Source organism: Apostichopus japonicus, chromosome 8 (assembly GCF_037975245.1).
Source record: "Apostichopus japonicus isolate 1M-3 chromosome 8, ASM3797524v1, whole genome shotgun sequence".
In the NCBI taxonomy this organism is placed as follows: Eukaryota; Metazoa; Echinodermata; class Holothuroidea; order Aspidochirotida; family Stichopodidae; genus Apostichopus; species Apostichopus japonicus.
In genome coordinates, this window is record NC_092568.1 from 40,910,704 (window position 1) to 40,933,989 (window position 23,286).

Consider the following 23,286-nt stretch of genomic DNA (forward strand, 5'->3'; position numbering starts at 1 on the left):
ATTGCGTTTGGACTATATACTGTGCAATAACATTTCTATTAAGTGCGTGGAAGTGTGCGCACGTTGCCTTTTTCAACCATCATCTCTCTGTCATATACTGTAAACTTGGATGATACACTGCAATTTTTCTGTAAGTGTTAAATTTCGACATATTAACATATTTTAGCATACTGAGTTGTTGTAGTTTGTAATCACTTTAGGCTAATTGCCATTTGGATATTGGAACAAGATATTTCTATTAACACGTTACAGCAGACTCTTTTTGTAAATGTTATGCTGTGTGTGCAAGATACCGGTTGTGCGAAAAACGTGTGGCCAGCGATGTTCAGAGCAGGGTCGAGGTGCTAGGAGATAGTGCTTAATTGCAGAACAAAATTTTCTATGTGGAGCCATTGCTGTAGACCATCCTCACCAATATTCGTGAGGCTGATTTTGAAACTTGCAACACAAGTAATGTTTCTATCAATATTTACTATAACTTGTACAGTAGTACGATAGGCACATCATATTGGCTAGCCCTTCATATGGTTGTCCACACAGGGTGATTACATTTACAACCAGCCTGATAAATAAGGAGGAAATATCCCTTATTTGTCAAGTTTCTGGGAGAATAATATCACAAAGTCATTTTCTTGTCAGAGCAATCTTTATTCCTCCAGCAGCCAGGGGAATATTTTGTGCACAAGTTTCTTTCCCTTGGCTGCCAGGCAAATAGGCACAACCATTTTTGTATAGTAGGCTAGTATTAGCTAAATGAATTATAGTAATTTGTTAATACAATTAATAAATGTGTACTCATCTTTCTGTTGATTACAGCAATAAAATATCATAAATCATAATTTCTGCTTGCATAAAATTTGTTATTTCCACTTACTTACCCTTAGACATAAAGTGAACTGATATAATTAATGCCTATATTGGAACCAGTCGTATCATGGTGATGATAATGATGATGGAACCAGAGCTTTACATCCTGAGCCGTGGCTTGGTGGGAGAAAACAATGGTTAGTAAGATTCGTGATACCAGTTTGCTGATTTCCATACTTTGTAACAGTTAAAACGATAGTTCATCGGTAAATTAATGACAACCATATTACATAGCTCCCAACTCTTGAGAAGGCAAATGCTGGTCCATGCCACGAATCGCCGTCCTGGGGGAGGGGTATAATGGGAGGGGGTGTCCCCCTCCCCTTTTGAATTTTTTGGAATCCTGGTGATGCCTACATGTAAAATGGTGGCACTTAGAATGGCTTTTGTCACCCAAAATTTTCTGAGAAATATGCATTTTTTTGTGTGTAACATCAATAAATTGAATAGTAGGTGATAATTCATTCTTTCCCGTGGCATGAAAATGTTGCCCAATAAAAAGAAATAAAGGCTAATTTGAGGTTCAAATGATGCTGTAAAGGAGGTTTTATACTCTATTATGCTAAATGCTAAAGAAATGATGGTTGCTAAGTCAAAATTTGATGCAAATTTTTTTATGTATACTTGACAATTACAATGCGGGTTCTTCGGACACTTGCGCGGGTCAGCGGGTTTGGGTGTTAGAATGGGAAGCAGGACACTTCGCCCAACAACCATTTCGCCCAACTGCCATTTCGCCCAACCTTACCATTTCGCCCAACCAGCCTGGTCATTTCGCCCAACCAGCCTGGTCATTTCGCCCAACCAGCCTGGTCATTTCGCCCAACCAGCCTGGTCATTTCGCCCAACCAGTCTGGTCATTTCGCCCAACCTTGATTAAATATGATATTTCAAAAGGAAACGTTCGGGAATTGTTAACGTTACAGGATACGAACCGAGTATTAAGGAAACTTGAAGTCGTGGTTAAATTGATTATATATGTGATTACATATGTGGTTACATTGATAAAGTGGTTACATTGATTAAATATAGTAATTCAATATTACGGACGGGTTTTATATTTTTTTTTTCAATTTAATAAGGAAACGTTCGGGAATTGTTAGTCAGTAGGATGGATCAGTGTTTTAGGGGTTAGGTTTGATAGGTTTTTATGAAGACCGATTTCCCTGTGTTTGTATAATAATATAACTTCCATTGTATGCGTAAACGCCTAAAGTAGTGTAATCCTCCCATTATACCCGAAATAACTGCTCAGACTCCGATCGATATCGAGCGGACCTCACTTTTTTATTTACCTATTACGATGTAACCTAACCCAAAATAAATCAAATTGAACTAGTGGAATAGAAAAAGTAATATTATTCTGACTGAACATTAGTAAAAATAAGGTTGGGCGAAATGACCATGCTGGTTGGGCGAAATGACCATGCTGGTTGGGCGAAATGACTATGATGGTTGGGCGAAATGACCATGCTGGTTGGGCGAAATGACCAGGCTGGTTGGGCGAAATGACCAGGCTGGTTGGGCGAAATGGCAGTTGGGCGAAATGGTTGTTGGGCGAAGTGACTAGAAAGCTTAGAATGCGGGTCCAACCCGCAAAATGCGGGTCAGTTGGGAGCTCTGATATTATAAGCACTGGTGAAATTTGTATTCAGATCCTACAGTACATACGACTTTTAGGGTTTACAACATTGAATTTGTCTCACCAAATGTTTTACTCCCTTTGTATTCTTTTGTGTTTTATTTCATCATATCCCCCTCCCCCCTCCCCTAGTCAGCATCAAAATGTCAGCTGTATCCGTTGATAATTCTACTTGTTCTAATTTTGTTCCTTGTGTAGATGATGTGCCTGAGATGAACTTTCTACTTCAGGGTCAATACAAGGACGTCCTGCACGGCTCGGCTGCACAGTCAATACTAGCTCTAGGAAATGAGATCTCTAAAGATGCCTTTGGAGAGGCTATTAAGAAAAACATTGCAGATTTCATCAGTTTAAGCACCAATGACCAGAGTAACAGGTAAATTTCTGACCTTCACCGATCGTTATTGTAAATGATTGTTTGTCTCTGTGGATAATTTCATTCATACAGTAACAGACATGTATAGTTTACGTTGTTCTGCATGAATTATTTCCACGAAGTGAAAGAATGTTCAAGTCTTGTCAATTTTCACCTTCTGCCTTCGTATGGAGTTCCCTATGTCAGGCTTTGATAGATGTAGTTAATGGCGGATTCTTAAAAGTACTGTTTCAGATTCAGGAAGTGTCAAAATATTACCTTTAATAGCTAAACCCTTGCCAGTATAGAGTAAAGTAGAGTACATTAGTGTGTGTTCAAGATGATGTCTCCTAATAAAAATATGTCTTCTTTACACTAAGCAGTACACCCAAATTGCTAAATAAATAAAAGTAGTCAGTCAGATATGTGGGACATGGAAGTCTGTAGATGACCGGATTACAACAAAATTGAATTATTTTTTCCATATTGTCTTTTGCTTAGATTACTTCAAGTTCTTTGCGTTGGAATTTCTTGCCTGGAAGTATTTCTACAAAATAATTGGACAGGACCAAAATCAGACATATCTCCATCTGATGTCTTACCAACGGAATGGGAAAGCAAGGTAACCATTATGTGACAACGTTAAAATGCTATGAAATAGATTTCAGTCCATAAATAAAGGAAGAGGGAAATGGGTTTTTGAACACTAACACTTAATATCCATTTGTGCAGATATCTTTGTAATGTTTTATAAACTATTTAGTAGCTCCAAACTTCAAGCTTTCCCCGACATAATACATGTACATATGACTGTTAAATACATGAACTAGTTATTGTGATGTTAATCAGTGTTTGTGTACATACCTTGACCTTATCAAACAGAATTCTCTTCGTTTTATTGTTTGCAGCAAGAAGAGTTAAAAGAGTTTGTTTTTGAATCTTTAAACAAAGATGATGCCTCCATCTATCCTCTCAGCAGTCACCCGGTATTCCTTCTTCTGGCCAAACACATTCTTGTCGACTCGAGGGATTCCTTAACTGCCCTTCAGGTAGCACATCAATACCATTTATCACTTATTTTCTAAGGATATTTTCTTTGGAAGATTAATTCATCATTCTGTTTGATAAAAAACTTAGAACATTTCAATTGTCTGCTGTTTAGAAAATAAATAGTAATAAAAATAGTTTGAAAGGTTTACTGCTAAATTTATTCATTTATCTTAAGAAACCAGTTTTGTATGATGGCTTGGTAATGACTTTTGTACATGTTGTATGTTACAGCAGTTTTCATTGTATGATAGGTCATTTAGTCTTGTTAAGTTTACACCTAGAAGATGGAAGTATAGTGAATCATAAATATTGCATTGAAGTGATTAACAAAATTCAGTTTATATTCCACAAGTGAATCTGTTCATTGACAAAGTTACTTTAATTGTAGAGAAAGTTTTGTAGAAGTATTTTAAGAAACCTTTTTGTAAATCCAATGTTAATCCATTTCAGTGTAGTAGCCTCCCCTTCAATGCTTCACTCTGTTTTGTTAATCCAATCTTAATCCAATCTTAAGATTTCCTTTCCCCTGTTTTACAGACCCTTTGTAGATGGCTGTAACATTATCGGCAATTACAGAGTGTCTGCAAGAACACTCCATTATTCCATATCAGTGATGTAGATTTCTCTGTCATTGCATTTACAGACTGTTGATTGGTGGTCGCTCCGTTGCCTGTGGGTGCAACAGATGATACTTGATAGTCGTGACCCAGATATCCACCAGAAGATCAAATCAAGATTAGAGGAAGGTAAAAACAGTTAATATTCATTCAACTATTTTAACTATAGTCATACTACTATGTCTTCTGGGTTGTCACTATTAAAGAGTTTCATCACAGTATAAAATAGTAATAATAATAATAATAATATTGATTTATAGTGCATGCGTATCCACCCAAGAAAAGGAGAAATGAAAAAAGAATGAACAAACGAAATATTGGTTAACATTGATGAATGTTGCATAGGATGAGTTTTCAGAAGTTTTTTTAACAAAGTGAAGGAAGCACAACATTTGAGTTCTAGTGGTAATCCATTCATTGAGTTCTAGTGTTAATCCATTCATTGAGTTTTAGTGGTAATCCATTCGTTGAGTTTTTGTGGTAATCCAATCATTGAGTTCTAGTGGTAATCCATTCATTGAGTTCTAGTGGTAATCCATTCATTGAGTTCTAGTGGTAATCCATTCATTGAGTTCTAGTGTTAATCCATTCATTGAGTTTTAGTGGTAATCCATTCGTTGAGTTTTTGTGGTAATCCAATCATTGAGTTCTAGTGGTAATCCATTCATTGAGTTCTAGTGGTAATCCATTCATTGAGTTCTAGTGTTAATCCATTCATTGAGTTTTAGTGGTAATCCATTCGTTGAGTTTTTGTGGTAATCCAATCATTGAGTTCTAGTGGTAATCCATTCATTGAGTTCTAGTGGTAATCCATTCATTGAGTTCTAGTGGTAATCCATTCATTGAGTTCTAGTGGTAATCCATTCATTGAGTTCTAGTGGTAATCCATTCATTGAGTTGTAGTGTTAATCCATTCATTGAGTTCTAGTGGTAATCCATTCGTTGAGTTTTTGTGGTAATCCAATCATTGAGTTCTAGTGGTAATCCAATCATTGAGTTCTAGTGGTAATCCATTCATTGAGTTCTAGTGGTAATCCATTCCAGAGGCTAGTAGCAACTACTTCCAAAGATCTGTCACCCCATGTATGTTTAGCCTGATGTTCTTGAAGTAACTGCATATTACTGTAGCGACGTAGTATTGGGGTGTACGTCTGGAGCTAGTCCGATAAATGACTTTATTGAAAGTGGGAAGAAAACACTTTGCATGAGAAGGATTTACACCTGATCCAATAAAGAAGAACAGCCTTCTAGGAATGTCAGGACCTCTAAATGTACATACAATTGTTTTATTCTGATTGGCTTTATTGTCATCTTCATGTCAGCTTAGAAGAGTTTAATTGTAACAAAATTTAGAAGTTCTTCCACCTCAATGTGGGATTCCCTTCATGGTTGTTTGAATGAAAAAGTTGGTTGCCCACAAGATTAACATATAATGGTTATACAGTAAGTGGTTACAGTACATAGGGATGCCCACCAGGGTGGGCTAGCTCAAATGGTAGAACACAGGACTTGTATCCCTGCAGTCACTGGTGCAATCCCTGACCCCTAAATTTGTTTGCTGTTTACAAGATATCTAATCGTCTCAGAAATACTGCAAACTATCGTAGATGTAAACTCCAGAATTGTTTGTAAATATATTTGGGATCTATTGAAGCTTTTCTTAAAGAACATTGAAAACAACCGTTTGGATTTATCTTTCATTCGCAGTTGTGAGGAATGAGGGCTTGATGTCGCAGGATACCAGCGGATTTTTGCCCGTTCTCTTTCATCTTGAGTGCATACATATATGTCAATATTACTATGAGTACACAGAGGCTCAAGAACACCTGCAAACAGCAAAGAAAATGGCAGGACTGGAGGTAAACCTAACAGGTGAGGATTATTACTCATAAAAACAAAGTTTTGAAAGTTTCATTAATCCTTCTTGTTGATGTCTGTGGTTGCTTAGCTTGGCATTGGAATAATGTGGCCTTCTGTGTGTGGTGTAAGCAATGTTGTTCTGTTAGTACTTGTTTTATATGTTCCTGGTTTCACTGTTTTAGTCTTCCTGCATTCTTTAATTTATTCATTCAATCATTCGTTCATTCATTAGCTCTTTCTGGTTCATTAATTGATTCGATCATTGATTCGTTCATTCAATCATTTGTTCATTTGTTTGTTCATTCATTCATTCAGATGTGCTATTACTTATTCAGGGATGTGCCCCCGCTGGGTGGCACTGGAAGGCCCCGCCGAGCACTAAAAATTACCGCCCAGCACTGTCTTAAAAGTCATGAATCCAGCCCAGCACTACTTTCATCTAAAATCCCGACATTCCTAACAATATATTCAACATAAATTGAAAAAAAATTGAAAAAAAGTAAATTGTTAGCAAAACTAGTACTTGTGTATGTGCTTAAAAAGCTACACAAGTGCCAGCATTTGGCATCTGAGCACCTTCAAAAATCGAAAACTTTCTCAAAGGGGAGGGGGAACCCCTCCCCTTAGACCCCTCCCTCAGGACGGCGATCAGTATACCCGGCACTCAGGAAATCCTGGGCACATCCCTGCTTATTATTAATGTGCTTAATTACCAGGTGCTCTAGGCAAGAGGACAAGGTTCCAACAGGAGGACAAAGCTCAACTCTTCTTGAAAGTAGAAAAGACCGACTCTGATGTGAACAGAGGAATCAGTGACCAACAGGAAACTGTTTCTGGGTTACCAAAGGTTGGTAAATGTTTTGTAGTCATAGATTAAGAGAATCTGTTTCATGATCAGTTTCATGATATCAATTTGTCTACCAACAGCAGAGTCACAGCCATCTCTGTTCTAGATAACAGCTAGAGGGCTTTGTTTTTCCGTAGAATGTACAAACTATTTACCCAAGGGGGCAACGATTCTTGTAGAGCAATTTTCAGTGTCATAGAGGTTTGAAATGTTGATTACTTAGATGATGCACAGTGATTTGAAATTTATCAAACTTCAAGAACAATTTTAAGGAAGTGTAAGGAAAACCATGAAAGAGTAATTTTTTAAACATTTAATGTTTTTAATTTTCATGTGACAGGATCTCATGCTAGAGGATGATACAGTACTCAATAATGTGAAATTCAAAGATGCTGGAATAGAGGAGATTCCCAGACTGTCAGGAGGAGAACAAGCTCTCATCATTTCCCTCTGGTGAGTAGACATATCCCTGTAGCGAGTAAACATTTCCCTCTAGCTAGTTAACATATCCCTGAGGCGAGTAAACATATCCCTCTAGCGAGTAAACATATCCCTGAGACGAGTAAACATATCCCGCTATCGAGTAAACATAACCCTCTAGCGAGTAATCATATCCCTCTGGTGAGTAGACATATCTCTCTAGCGAGGAAACCTATCCATGAGGCGAGCAAACATATCCCTCTAGCGAGTAAACATAACCCTCTAGCGAGTAAATATATCCCTCTGGAGAGTAGACATATCCTTGAGGCGAGTAAACAAATCCCTCTGGCGAGTAAACATATCCCTGAGACGAGTAAACATTTCCCTCTAGCCAGTAAACAACCCTCTAGCAAGTAAACATAACCCTCTAACAAGTAAACATACCCCTCTGGTGAGTAGACATATCCCTCTAGCGAGTAAACATATCCCTCTGGTGAGTAAACATATCACCTAGCGAGTAAACATATCCCTCTGGCAAGTAAACATATCCCTCTAGCGTGTAAACATAAGTCTCTAGCGAGTAAACATATCCCTCGAGCGAGTCAACATATCCCTCTGGTGAGTAGACATATTCCTCTGGTGAGTAAACATATCCCTCTAGTGAGTAAACATATCCCTCTAGCGAATAAGCTTATCCCTCTGGCAAGTAAACATTACTCTAGCGAGTTAAACATATCCCTCTAGCAAGTAGACGTATCCCTTAAGTGAGTTAGTATATCCCGCTGGTGAATAAACATATTCCACTAGGAAGTAAACATATCCCTCAAGCGAGTAAACATATCCCTCTAGCGAGTAAACATATCCCTCTAGCGAGTAAACATATCCCACCTTTGACTAGACGTATCCTTCTCATGAGAAGACATATCTTAATTTCATCTTTCAGCTTAGACCACAAAAGGAAATCGCCTAAAGATGATTTAATAAATGAAGAGCTGTTACCTTACGTAGTGGTAAGTAGAACGACACAAAGATGATCGGAATTGTATGCAATGGTTAATGGAACTACTGCCAAAGACTTACACTTTAAAGAAAATTCATTCTGGCTTACCTGAGCACGAAAACCATACATAGGAGAACTCTCAGTGAAACAGAGATATTTAGTGGGTGGTTTATAAAACACTCAACACAGAATTGTAATTCCATATGTAGTGCTGTGTAGAATACAACGGAACATTGTTATCCTGTCCTATGGGACAATCATGATGGTTTCTGTAATCTAAACTGCTTAGACAGATATGGGAGTTGAACAAGTAGAATCAAAACAGGCACAGATTGGCCTACTTGCTTAGAATCAGGGTGCTTCCCGGTTCAAGGGGCTAAAATCGTCACCAGGTTGAGACGCCAAGGTGCTGATTTCCTCTGGTTTGCAATTTAGCTATTTTTGTCAATGCTTGTTGGATCAATGACCTGGTAGCAATTTATGCCTAATCAGCCCCTGAACCCAAACAGTTACCATGCCAACATGATGTGATGGGTTTTGCTTTGTTGTAACCAGAATGCAGGAATTGAATGGTCATTGCTAATAGTACTGTTATCTTACCACTAATGAAGAAAGTCTTGAAATGAGCAAAAAATAATAAGAGGGAAAAATTTGAAGAATTGATTCTGTGAAGGTACTCAGAGAGAATTTAATTTTCTCATCGCACATGAACCACGATGATGCCTTAAGTGTAGCTCTGAATCCTTTTCAATTGTTACACCAGTATAGGTTGTTGAAGAGTGGAATGGAAATCAAGTAATGCTAGATACATAATCTGTTTTATATCGTTGCAGAGCGTATTGCAACAGCCACAGTATTGGTCCGTTCAGATTGGGGCCCTCGCTCTGAGGTGCAAGTTAGAGAGAAGCAAAAGACGTAAAATAGAGAGGTCTATGATGCAGATGCAGGTACGTTGAAAATCCACCGCAGGAGGGTAACCATGACATTACCATAGTAACTTAGACTTGAAAGTTTGTTTTGTAATTCTGGGTAAGCTGATAAAATGGGTCGACAGCTTTTACAGTCGGTCGCAAAGTGGCCAACAGAAAAACTTATATCTTTAAAGGATTGGTTTAGTTGTTTGACATGTCTATTTTGTATGAAAGAGCACAAAAAGAACAGTGCAGAAACTACCATGATAGCATGCTCTCTTAAGGAGATATGACACTTTGAAGATAGCAAAATTTCTTTGAAAATGACTGGTGTAGAAAGACTAACTGTGAGGGTGTGATGTCACATCCTTACTTCCTTAACATGTGTGAATATATTTCTTTAAAAATTATTTACATTTTTTAACACATTTGAAAATAATATAATCAAAATTTTTCAGATGTTTGATCTCAAATACTTCCTTTGACAAATATGAGATCTCCTGACATATCTTTTGGTTGAAAGTCATGAAATCTCACAAAATATTTAGAAAAAAAAACAAAGACTTTTCAGGAATGTGAGGATGTGACATCACAGCTAGTCAGATTTCAGCAGTTTCCACACAATCTGATAAAACTTTACACTTGAATATCTCTTTAACCAAAAAAGATATTTGAACAGTTTTTTCACCATTGTGTTTCTTTTATTGTCCTCTATCATATAACATAAACATGTATGACAACTGAACCAATCCTTTAAACAATGTTTCTGATGGAATCTGACAGTATGCATCCTCCAAGCTGCAAAGTTATTTGTCAAACAAATTGTGATCGATGTGTGTGTTTACAAACTATCGTTCAATGCGTAATCAAAACGGTCAAGGCACAGTTATATAGATAATCACCAGGGATTTAATAGTGCTGCATATCAGGTCCAGAAATATCTAGATAGTGGCCAGGGAAATTACAACATGGGGTTGCCGGGGAAAATGTCTGGGAAGTAGGGCATTAAAGTGTTGGAGTAATATTTTGGTGCCAGAAAACTTCATTTTCTGAAATGATATTCAATGCTAGGTTAACTAAGTTTTGGCGATTGTTATCACAAGACCACTATCTTAATCAGTGATAATAACACTGCTGCCTGATTGATCAATGTCATGTGAATTGTTGGCTTTCCTGAAAACACACTTAAAACTGTATGCATATCTTCTTGCTTTGATAGTAACTACTTTAGTCATGTCACTCTCCACTTTTTCACAATATTTCATATTTCTGTTTTGTTATCATAGACAGTTGTTGATAGCTTTGATGATGGAGTATGTCCAGTTTATCACAGACTGCAGTATATTTATGCTGTAAACCTTCCACCAAAATGGGACATGGAGGCAAGTATCCACTTGAAATCATTGCCCTTGGTAATGCAGTGTTGGTAACTAGCTTAGTCACTTAGCGACAGTGACAGCTTCAGACCAGAGTTCCAGGTATCAATTATGCTAGACATGACTAGTAGTAAATAGGCTGACAGTAAAGTAGACTGGTCCTAAGCATGTCAACTGTGGAATTACTGCAGACCAGAGTTCCATGTATCAATTATGCTAGGCATGGCTTGTAGTAATTAGACTGACACTAAAGTAGACTTGTCCTAAGCATGGCTGCTGTGATGTTGCTGTGGACCAGAGTTCCATGTATTAATTATGCTAGGCATGACTAATAGTAAATAGGCTGACAGTAAAGTAGACTGGTCCTAAGCATGTCAACTGTGGAATTGCTGTAGACCAGAGTTCCATGTATCAATTATGCTAGGCATGGCTAGTAGTAATTAGGCTGACAGTAAAGTAGACTGGTCCTAAGCATGTCTACTGTGGAATTACTGTAGACCAGAGTTCCATGTATCAATTATGCTAGGCATGGCTAGTAGTAAATAGGCTGACAGTAAAGTAGACTGGTCCTAAGCATGTCAACTGTGGAATTGCTGTAGACCAGAGTTCCATGTATTGCATACATACCCATTGGCATTAAAGAGGATAGCTTTATGCAAGCCAGCTTCCATGTTGCTAAAAATCAATCAATCTTGTCTGCTTTCTATGGAGAATAAATAGCTGCAGGATTTGGGTTTTTCTTTACGTTTATTATTAGTTGCTTCTACAGCCGCTTGAAATATATGGTTATTCATGATTGGGTTTGTTTTCCTTGCTTATAGAAGGAACTCGCTTCTCTCTTCATGGACCTTGGTTCTACCAGCGCTGCTTTAGAAGTCTTCTACCGGCTGCAACTCTGGCAGGATGTCGTGGATTGTTACAAGAGGCTCGGTAAAGCAGAAAAGGTAAATGAAATGCATTTCAAGTTTATGATACAACTATTCCATAAAACTTGGCTTCAGATTGTTAGAATGATACTTTACAGGTGAATGCTGATGAAATGTCAAGAAAATGTTTTAGAAGAACCAGAAGTACAGTGAGTAATATGATGATGGCACAATAGAATTGTCTGTTTACTTCACATATCCTTCATATCCCTGGGTAGGTCAATGATGGTTTGGTTAGCTTTCAGTAAACAGTGCTCTAACTATTAATACAAAAAGGTTAAGACCCTTGAGCACCAGGAGCAACATATAAGCAGAGCTAACATTTAGCTAATCTCTCCATTCGTTGTCAACAAGTTGTGTGTTAGGTATACGTAAAATTAAGGTATAAATGAGCCCATTTAGTAATATAAAAAAAAATGGTATTTTAATAAGGATTTTCAGTAGTACCTCCAAATATGTTAGAAAGATAAAACTGATCACCTATGACCACCTTTTCAATATCCCCTCAGTCTGAAGTTTACTCGCAGAAACAAGTTACTGCTTGATATGACCGTCGTAAGTGACAGGAAGTATTATTACGGATATGAATCTCCCCTGACAGCTCCTTACGAGTCCAATTTAAATCAGACAGAACTAACAAAACGTTTTCATCGTTACAGCAAAATGAGTGAGGGAGATGGTGGGAGGGAGGGGGTGGGGGGGGGGGTTGATCAGACCTGAAGACATAAGAAACAGTTCAAACAATATTGGATTTTTATAAGTGAGTGAACAGTGAAAAATTGACTGGGAAATTAGAACAAAGATTGGAAAGAACAAGAAAATCTTTTACTAGAATGGGATCTGTAACAGTAACCACAGGATAGGAAGTTCTGTGCTACCAACTGAGCTATCCTGCCATTAGTTGGTAGGGATCCCAGAAGCCCTGTTACAGTTGATACATTTCATCTTACACCTGAAAAACAACATAATTTTCTATGGTCTTTTCAAAGTTTGAGATATTTGTTTGGGTTTATTTTTAATTCTAGGCTATCAAGGTGATCAAAGATCAGCTTGCCATCAAGGAGACTGTTGTGATGAGGTGTCTGCTGGGAGAGGTAACAGGAAAGAAGGAACATTTTGAGCAGGCTTGGGAGTTTTCAAATCACAAGAGTGCTAGAGCTCAGAAGTCTCTCGGATTGCACTACCTGAGGGAGGAGAATTATGAAAAATGCATCGAATGTCTTGAAAAGTCACTGGAGAAGAACTACCTACAAGTAAGATTGCAGTCATTAATATTAAAATATTTACCAGGTGAAGAGATGGTCATTATTGTGGGTTGGTCTTGTTGTGATGAGGATGTATTGGAATAATTGAAGATGTATGAAACTACTCGATGGAGAAAGTCATTGTTCACGGAGGTCGTAGGTCAAAGTTATGACGGTTTGAAAGTGTCATAAATAATTCCTTGTACAGGACACAGATACTCAGTACTTAGCTGAAGAAATAATTTTATGAGATCATTCTATATTTTGAACATTTGAACACAATTTTGTTGTCTAACATGATTATAACCAGGCTATGTTAGAACCTTAGAGGTTAGGGGAGGGGTGGGAGAGGGAGGGTTCTAGTAGTAAACCTGAGCCTTGACAAACATGAAATGCCAAAGTATGTGAATCAAGAGTTTGTTTTATACTGAAAACTTAGTGTAATTTATGCAGTAAAACAGAAAGTGACAATGACAAGTCTGCCTCATGAATATACTCCTACTGTTGGACTCTGAGCATTCAATTTAGTATTCACAATAAGTGTTATAAATCATGTACATCAAATATCACACATCTACAAGTAACAATGACACTGTAATAAACAGGTCCTACAGAAATGTTGACATCTGACATCTGACACCTGCAGAAATGTTGACATCTATTCATTGTGTTGTTATGTAGTACTAAGGTAGAATGACTTGATGTGGTTGAGGCATACAAATTCAAACAAAAGTCGTAAGTCTGAAATGACATGACTATCATTTTCTACGTTTGCTCTCATTTGACTTTTCCAGTATGAATCTTGGTTTGCGCTTGGATTTGCTGCTCTGGAAGCCAAGCAGTATGAGACAGCAGCCAAGGCTTACAGGACATGTGTTACCATAGAAACTGATGTAAGTCCATTTGCATGTCAATAAGTCTTACACAGACAGTGCCTATAGGGCCAGCCTATAATTGAAATGTCTGTAAAGAAGATGAACAAATCTAAGTTGATCACTAGCTATTTTGAATATTGATACAGTTCATTATGCTTGTAGGTCTGGTGTTACCATAGAAACCTATACCAAATTATCACCTATTGTCAATAAATCATACAGTTACGTCTAGTTCCCAAGGTCCTGTGGTATTATTGTCACAAATCTAAGTTGATCACTAGCTATTTTGAATATTGATACAGTTCATTTTGCCTGTAGGTCTGGTGTTACCATAGAAACCTATATCAAATTACCACCTGTGTCAATAATAAAACATAGTCATATCTAGTTCATAAAGGTTCTGTGGTATAATTGAAACATATCTAAGCTGGTCACACCCTATGTTGATTATACTGTTCAATATTGCCACTATCTCTGATGTTACCATAGAAACAGGTGTATATCTCTTCCCTATGGGTGTCTTGTGGTATAATTGCAAAAACAATCTAAGTTTTACATGTATCATATGATGCAATGTCTGCTTTTGCAATTATTTTGTCTATGACCAGTGATTTGTTGACAGGACAGTTCTAACGAGCATAGTTATTACTACTTCCTTTACAACACAGAATTTTCAAGCCTGGAACAATCTTGCCAATGCATACACCAGGCTTAATCAAAAGTGAGTACTTTCTTTCGAATTCTGCAGACTGATATATGTGTGTTATCATTTGCGGATGAAATTTATTAACCTCTTAGGTATTTTCTCGTTGTACAACTGCTGGAAAAAGCTCTGCTCAGTTTGGAAGAGCTCATGACTTAATGTCATATCTGGGGGGGGGGGGGGCTGCCATTTTTATATCTGTAGTGCTGAAGTGTCATCATATATCTGGTATACATTATGTTATAATTTGGCATGTTATTATCACATGTTGACAGAAGTTAGTTTGCAAAGCTTTCATTTATACAAATTCAGAATAGTTGTTGTTATTTGTAGTTAGGCTGGATCCCGGGATCTACACTACAATACCAGCGTGTGATGTCACAGTGTCACTAGCAGGTGAAACCATACCCCTTAGTTTTGCTGGTAAAAGTTCAAACCATGTTGGTTCTGCAGTGATGCCAGAATCAGTTAATGAGGTTATCTTTCTCCTTGGATGTAATATTTTTGGTTTTTGAGAGATGAACTGTTTCTTATTTCCTGCAGGTATAAAGCTTTCCTGTCTTTCAAAGAAGCCATAAAGTGTAACTATGAAAACTGGAAAGTCTGGGAAAACTATCTTGTGGTAAGAGATGTGATTAGTGAGCAAGATCTGATCAGCTCATGGATTAAAAACATAATAATTCATGATTTCTGATGTGTTTTGTTGTTGTGATTACTTTGTGCTCTGTCAATATTTGATAAAGCACTAAGTATGCCAGAATTTGTATTAATAGTGTCTGAAGTACTTTAGTTATATATCTTAAACTGATGATTGTTTAACATCAGTCTTTTCAAACCTGACATGATGGACTTGTGATATTATGCAGAGATGTCGATAGTGATGATATTCGTCGTGTAATTTCACCATACAAAGGGGTACTTTGCAATTAAATTAATTAGAAGCAACAGATGATATATCATTAGAGATTGTTCAATGGCTGTTTCATATATTAATCTTTCTTATTTATCATAAATTCTCACTTACCTCAAACGGCAAACCACACAGAAGAGGAGATGAGAAATTGTTTAATAAACATATTTACAAATCATCACTTTCTCTCCTGTCCATTTACATTTGTCTATGCATGTACCAATCATGTCTGTTGTGCTCTTATAAAGGGGATTGTAAACAGAGCTATCAGGCATTCTAACCCAGTTACCATCACCTAAAAGGACCCCACCCTGGGGAGAAACAACAAACAGACAGCAAACTGTTTATCTATGGCAAGGGCTCGACATGTCGATCCTGGCAGGATCCTGGCAGGATCTTCTTCTACGACAAACAGGAGAGTAAGAACGGTTAACAAACCTGCTTATCTGCTGCAACGGCCTGACATGTTGATCCTAGCAGGATCTTCTTCTGAGGCAAACAGGAGAGAAAAAGCTGTTAACAAACCTGCTTATCTGCTGCAACGGCCTGACATGTTGATCCTAGCAGGATCTTCTTCTGAGGCAAACAGGAGAGAAAAAGCTGTTAACAAAACTGCTTATCTGCTGCAACGGCCTGACATGTTGATTCTAGCAGGATCTTCTTCTGAGGCAAACAGGAGAGAAAAAGCTGTTAACAAACCTGCTTATCTGCTGCAATGGCCTGACATGTTGATCCTAGCAGGATCTTCTTCTGAGGCAAACAGGAGAGAAAAAGCTGTTAACAAAACTGCTTATCTGCTGCAACGGCCTGACATGTTGATTCTAGCAGGATCTTCTTCTGAGGCAAACAGGAGAGAAAAAGCTGTTAACAAAACTGCTTATCTGCTGCAATGGCCTGACATGTTGATTCTAGCAGGATCTTCTTCTGAGGCAAACAGGAGAGAAAAAGCTGTTAACAAAACTGCTTATCTGCTGCAACGGCCTGACATTTTGATTCTAGCAGGATCTTCTTCTGAGGCAAACAGGAGAGAAAAAGCTGTTAACAAAACTGCTTATCTGCTGCAACGGCCTGACATGTTGATTCTAGCAGGATCTTCTTCTGAGGCAAACAGGAGAGAAAAAGCTGTTAACAAAACTGCTTATCTGCTGCAACGGCCTGACATGTTGATTCTAGCAGGATCTTCTTCTGAGGCAAACAGGAGAGAAAAAGCTGTTAACAAAACTGCTTATCTGCTGCAACGGCCTGACATGTTGATTCTAGCAGGATCTTCTTCTGAGGCAAACAGGAGAGAAAAAGCTGTTAACAAACCTGCTTATCTGCTGTAAGCGCCTGACATGTTGATCCTAGCAGGATCTTCTTCTAGCAGGATCTTCTACTAAGGCAAACAGGAGAAAAAGCTGTTAACAAAACAGCTTATCTATTGCAAAAAGCCTGTGTAGATCAAGGAGTAGCCATAACATGACCTGACATTTCAATCCTATAACTTACACAAAATGTAAGAAAAACAATTAATCAGTATCTGTTCTTGTTTTAGATTTCTAAGTCATCAGTTGTTGTATTATTTATTTTATTTTGTCACTGCTAGGTCAGTGTTGATGTTGGCCAATTCAGTGAAGCCATTAGAGCTTACCAGAGGCTTCTGGAACTGAAGGAGAAATTTGTTGATGAGGAGGTCTTAAGAGTCCTGGCCAAAATAGTCACAGACAATATTCATGACCATGATGGAAAACCAGGTAGGTTTTTACTATTGTCAGCACTAATCTGTTTCAAAGATTTGAAATTCTGTTTTTAGATATATCAAATAAGTTGATAATTTTTTAAATACCAAAGGAAGTGGTTATTAATACTATGTTGGAAGAAAGGAAAGGATTTCCATTTCTCTTTAGGATGGAAATTGGTTTAGAAAAGCTATTCCACTCTTATATAACATGTTAAGGCTTTGGCTCTTGACTGTATTTTAGGCTGTGTGACCATTAATATGCATCAGGGTGACCAGACCAGGCTAATCATTGTTGGTAATGTCATCTTACACTATTCTTGTACCAGTCAGCATCTTGTTAGTTAGCCTTACAGAAGGTTGTTGATCGATACCGTGTAAATGTTTATCTCAAAATCAGTTACCAACACGTCATCACCCTTTTCTGCTGAATGTTGTGACTCATCCTGCCAGAAGTGATTCATATTAGAGCTGGTCTTGTATAACCTTGGCTTACATCACATGACCTACATGAATAAATCAATTCATTTGTTCTTCAATTTTAAGGTGTTGACTTCAAGGATGACATTGCCAAGGTATTTGGTCACCTGACATCTCAAGTGACCAATAATCACAGAGTATGGGAGCTGTATGCTCAAGTCCATGGTAACTGTCTGTCTGGGGATGTGCAAGCACATAGTAAGGTGAGTACCTCTAATGTTATTCAATAAATCATATTTACTTTGAAATAAAATTCAGAAATGTATCTAACACTGCTGTAAGTAGTCATAGTTTAGAGAAAACATGGATTGTATTTAATGACTGTGTAGTAACGATTGAGCAAGCAATGTCATAGCATCAACAGCAGGAACACCATCTCACTCACATTTGTTATGCTTAAAGTCTTGTCTGGGTCTATTGACATTTTTGTCATGAATGCTTTATTTTGTTTAGCTTCTTTATTGAAATAAACTTAGTAACTGGTCCATTGCAATATAAATACAAAGTACTTCCATATGCTTTGTAATTTTGTATAGTTTCTTACACCCTTGTTTCAAGTAAACAAGTTTTTTTGGGGGTTGTTTCTTTGTTTCAGTCGTTGCAGTTCCTGCAGAAGTCTCACCGCTTATTGTCCCTGGACAAGGACTGCTTCAGCAATGAGGAAAACATAAAACTGATTCTGTCTCTAACTGAGCGCCTTGCTGAAGGTTAGGAATAAATATTTCTTTGTCAAGTTGAAAATGTTCCTGTTCATGCAAAAAGTTAAAAACCGATTTGGGTTTTTGTTTTTGTTTTCTTATGGAAGTTGCCATTTGAGCAAGAGATTTCTGCATCTTAATACCATGGCAGCAATGAGATTTTCCTCTTACCCACATGTATACTCACATACTTATATATACTAACATCTACTGATATTTATATAGTGACATATGTACTAACATATACTGACATACGTACTTACATATATTGACATATATACTAGTGTATGCTAGCATATACGACTGTATACTGACATACACTAACATATACTGACATATACTCACACATACTGATATATCCTTGTATATGCTGACATATATTAAGATACACTGATAGATACTGACATATGCTCACATACACTGATATACATATATATTAACAAACCCTGACTAACATATACTGACATACACTAACACATACTGATATACAGTATATGCTGACATATTTTAAAATATACCGAAATACACTGAAAGATACTAACATATACTAACATATACTCACATTCACTGGTACACATATATATTAATACACTGACATATACACTAACGTATACTGACTTGTACTGACACATACTGATATATACTAGTATATGCTGACATACTCACATACTCGGCTATATATATCTAATTAACATACACTGACATATAAACTAACTTACACTGACATATATACGAACATATACTGACATATACTCACATACACTGACAAATATACTAACATATACAGACATAAACGTACATATACAATTCATTTGTCAAGTAATTTCATTAAATATATTTAGAGGGTGAAATCATCGGATCTATTCTTAATATTCCTGAAGATAACAGAAATGTACAAAGTAAGCAGTGTTTGATGGCTACTCTTGGATTAACATTGGTTTGTCCTAAGAAGGTGGACAGGGCTTCTGTTTCTGAGTGGTATTTTTTTTTCACTGTGCCAAAAACTGCTAGTAATGTTTTGTACAAAAAGCAGCCCACACATAGATAGATATTTTAGCAAGCTAATATTTAACATGTCAATTTTAAAGGTCAACCATTGCCGATCTTGGATTAGTCCCTGCATTACATCACAGATTATAGTGTTAGTGCACCTTTTCTAATGAAAGCTCTGTATAATACAGTTTTTTTTCTAAGCCCCAGAATTTGTTATCCCTTTAACAATTAGTGATATATTAAGTACATGTTTAACAATTCTCCTATCTTACTTGGCAGGGTATGTCAAGTACAGTACAATGGTTTCTAGCAGCACTGAAGCTACACAAACATTATCATCGGCTAAACTTATGATGAAGAGTGTTATAGCTAAAGCTAAGGTAAGCATCATCTCTACAGTATTTTTATAGGCATCTTCATCTGCAGCAGTTTAATGTAGCAGGTAGTGTAACCTTAAGTGAAGTTTGAAGTTGCTTGACAGTTTTTGTCTTTTCAAAGTATAAATGCAGCCTTTATGAGGGGCGTATCCTACTGCCGACAAACCTCACCATATCATATCACAGTGAGGTAGAATTTTACATCTCCAACTTCCAATAGACCTCAGCTTATCTTTAGTGTGGTGTCGGATTAAAGTTTATTAGATATCTCACTCAAAATAAAATAAAACTGTTAGCAAACTGCTTAACTGCTAGAGAGCCTGTGTAAGAGAATGTGTAAAAGTAAGTTGGCCTGACGTTTCGATCCTAGCAGGATCTTCTTCAGAGGCTTAATTTTTTTTTTTATAAAAATAAATTTAAAAAAAAATGTCAGGCCAACTTACTTTTAGATATCTCACTGTCAGCAGTCCTTACAATATCATAAGACTGTCAGGTAGAGGTTACATAACCTTTTGTCAGCAGAACTCACCATATTGTAACAACTGAGGTAGGATGTGACAAACTACACCTCCAATAGACCTCAGCTTATGTTTAGTGTGGTGTCCGATTAAAGTTTATTAGATATCTCACTGTCAGCAGTCCTTACAATATCATAAGACTGTCAGGTAGAGGTTACATAACCTTTTGTCAGCAGAACTCACCATAGTGTAACAACTGAGGTAGGATGTTACATACTGCACTTCTTGTAGACCTCTCCTTATGTTGAGTGTGGTGTCTGATTTAAGTTTATTAGATTTCTTACTGTCAGCAGTCCTTACAATATCATAAGACTATCAGGTAGAGGTTACATAACCTTCTGTCAGCAGAACTCACCATATTGTAACAACTGAGGTAGGATGTTACACATACTGCACTTTCATCAGCAATAAGTGATTGTGACAAGCACTCTCAATCTTTCAATTAGCTACACACCATACTGTATATCCCAATGGAATGTAATGAGGTAATCTTTGTTGAGGTCACAGGTCATTTGAAGTTGGCAGAGCTCAATGTATGAAAACTCTGTAAATATACGATGACCTTAGAGAATGTTTAACAGGAATTATTGTTGTTGAGTTGATTGTGTTTAATAAGATAAAATAAGAGCAGTACCTAAAAGATTGAATGATTAATAAAAAGAAGATGTGTTTGTCATTATGTAGAAGTCTGGTCATACTGTGCTGTATGAAAGATTTGAAATTTACACACTGTTAGATTCTCAATAAATTCAGTATCTTATGTTGTGAAATCATATACGAATGATTTTTGTGGTGCACATTATATATGGTCAATAGGATACTCTCAAGGCAGTGAGTAAATCAACAATGGAAAACGGACAGGGGGGTTATATAAAACACATTACCTAAATAACTATACCTTTGCTCTAAATCAAAATAAATATCCAGTGGTGTTGGACCTGGTCATTTGAACTTGATAATTTGAGTTTGATAATATCTTGACATGTTCTAGAAATCATCCGAGGAGCTTCCAGACACTTGGCAGGAACACCAGTCAGACATCGCTGAACTTGAAGCAAAATTAGTCAACATACAGAACAGGATCTCAGAGAAGAAAGGAGCTTGATAGGTGATTGATGTCATGAATGGAAAGAGAGATGTAAAACCAGGACATATTGCCAAGATAGTTGAATGTCTGAGATGAATACATCATCGTAAGAGACCAACCTCAATCAGATATCCAGAACAGGATCTCAGAGAAGAAAGGAGCTTGATAGGTGATTGATGTCATGAATGGATAGAGAGATGTAAAACCAGGACATATTGCCAAGATAGTTGAATGTCTGAGATGAATACATCATCGTAAGAGACCAACCTCAATCAGATATCCAGAACAGGATCTCAGAGAAGAAAGGAGCTTGATAGGTGATTGATGTCATGAATGGATAGAGAGATGTAAAACCAGGACATATTGCTAAGATAGTTGCATGTCTGAGATGAATACATCATCGTAAGAGACCAACCTCAATCAGATATCCAGAACAGGATCTCAGAGAAGAAAGGAGCTTGATAGGTGATTGATGTCATGAATGGATAGAGAGATGTAAAACCAGGACATATTGCCAAGATAGTTGCATGTCTGAGATGAATACATCATCGTAAGAGACCAATCTCGATCAGGAATAAACATCTTGGTGAAGGAAAGTGCAGGAGGATGGCAGTCCTGCAGGGATGAAGAAGGTGTTGCTTCACTTAATGGATATAATTCTGTTGATGTATAGTAAACTATTTTGTTCTGTTGATGGACTCTCAAATATAGCCCCTGAGTAAAGGCATTTGAAGGAGGTTGCAGAGGGAACTGCTTTCCCTGTAAAACTGGGTTCATGCTTTCACTGTTTTATTTTTAATATGTATTTCATGAGAACAAGAAAGCAGAAACATGTAAAAAACTGCCAGATGGAATCAAAGAGCAGCATTTTTAATTGTCTGAAGCAGAATGTGCATAATGTCTTCATTTGTTCAATTATGATTGAAAGCAAATCTTGTTAAAGATAGCTACATTGCAATTTTTTTTTTTTAATAGGTAGGAGGGAAAGTGAAAGAGAGGGGGCAGGTGGGTGGAAATAGAACAACAGCTGTTGGCACTGCAGTCTTTAATACAGCTCAAGTAGAAGGCAACTTTCAGAATCTGTGCAGATAACGCCAGAATCCTATTTGGCTGTACGTTTCATTTTGCTCCGCCCAATGAGATTTCCAAAACACCAATTTTGTCATTTTTGACATTAAGCATGCCAAACTGGCAATGCTGATACTGTCAATATTTTTGAGTTGAAACTTGACAAATTAAAACTGAAGGTGTTGTTACTGATTATTTGTCATCATGTTGTCTTTGGTTGACATGTTGCTTCACACTGACCAAACACTATTAGGTGATAAAATATGAAACTGATCCGATGTATAATATGTATGTATATGTTTAATAGTGTGAAACAACCTCAGCTGTTGTAACTGATATTGTCATCATGTTGTGAGTGAAGGATTGGTCAACATGTTGATATGTATACTGATTAAACTATAACATTGAGTAAATTGCATTGTACACACAGCCTTGCGCATACCACTGTATAACAGTTGTAGTATCATGTACATAAATCAATATCACTAGATTTAAGTGACTTTCTATCCCTAACCAACTGTCTGGAAGTACTACAGGAAAAAAATAAAGATTATTAGATGATAAAACTGTTTAATCTTCTTCATTTAAAATCATAATTGTGTACCTCATTCTTTGCACTGCATATGCATGGTCTACTGCTCCATGTTTTCTTTTCATACAGTGGTGTCATTTATAACTTATCATCTCAAAAGAGGCCAGTATGATTATCAATGGACCCATGTATTATGATACCAGTATTGTAGGG

At 37.1% G+C, this 23,286-nt stretch overlaps 1 protein-coding gene across 2 annotated transcripts; it reads left to right on the forward strand.

Annotated features, from left to right (window-relative positions):
- The first annotated feature begins 32 nt into the window (after positions 1–32).
- Positions 33–23,106, forward strand: LOC139972028 (tetratricopeptide repeat protein 27-like). 2 transcript variants are annotated; one of them, XM_071978893.1, is made up of 22 exons: positions 33–130; positions 885–1,004; positions 2,708–2,885; positions 3,366–3,486; positions 3,773–3,913; positions 4,558–4,660; positions 6,239–6,403; positions 7,108–7,238; positions 7,579–7,691; positions 8,602–8,668; positions 9,492–9,605; positions 10,856–10,951; positions 11,767–11,889; positions 12,897–13,124; positions 13,910–14,008; positions 14,659–14,711; positions 15,237–15,315; positions 17,189–17,336; positions 17,867–18,003; positions 18,396–18,507; positions 19,771–19,871; positions 21,378–23,106. In XM_071978893.1, exons 2-22 carry the CDS (start codon positions 935–937, stop codon positions 21,489–21,491), a joined length of 2,493 nt encoding a protein of 830 aa, XP_071834994.1. In that variant the 5' UTR covers positions 33–130; positions 885–934; the 3' UTR covers positions 21,492–23,106. The 2 variants fall into 2 exon arrangements, with proteins under 2 accessions (XP_071834994.1, XP_071834995.1); XM_071978894.1 differs by lacking the exon at positions 33–130 and adding an exon at positions 432–450.
- The last annotated feature ends 180 nt before the right edge of the window (positions 23,107–23,286 follow it).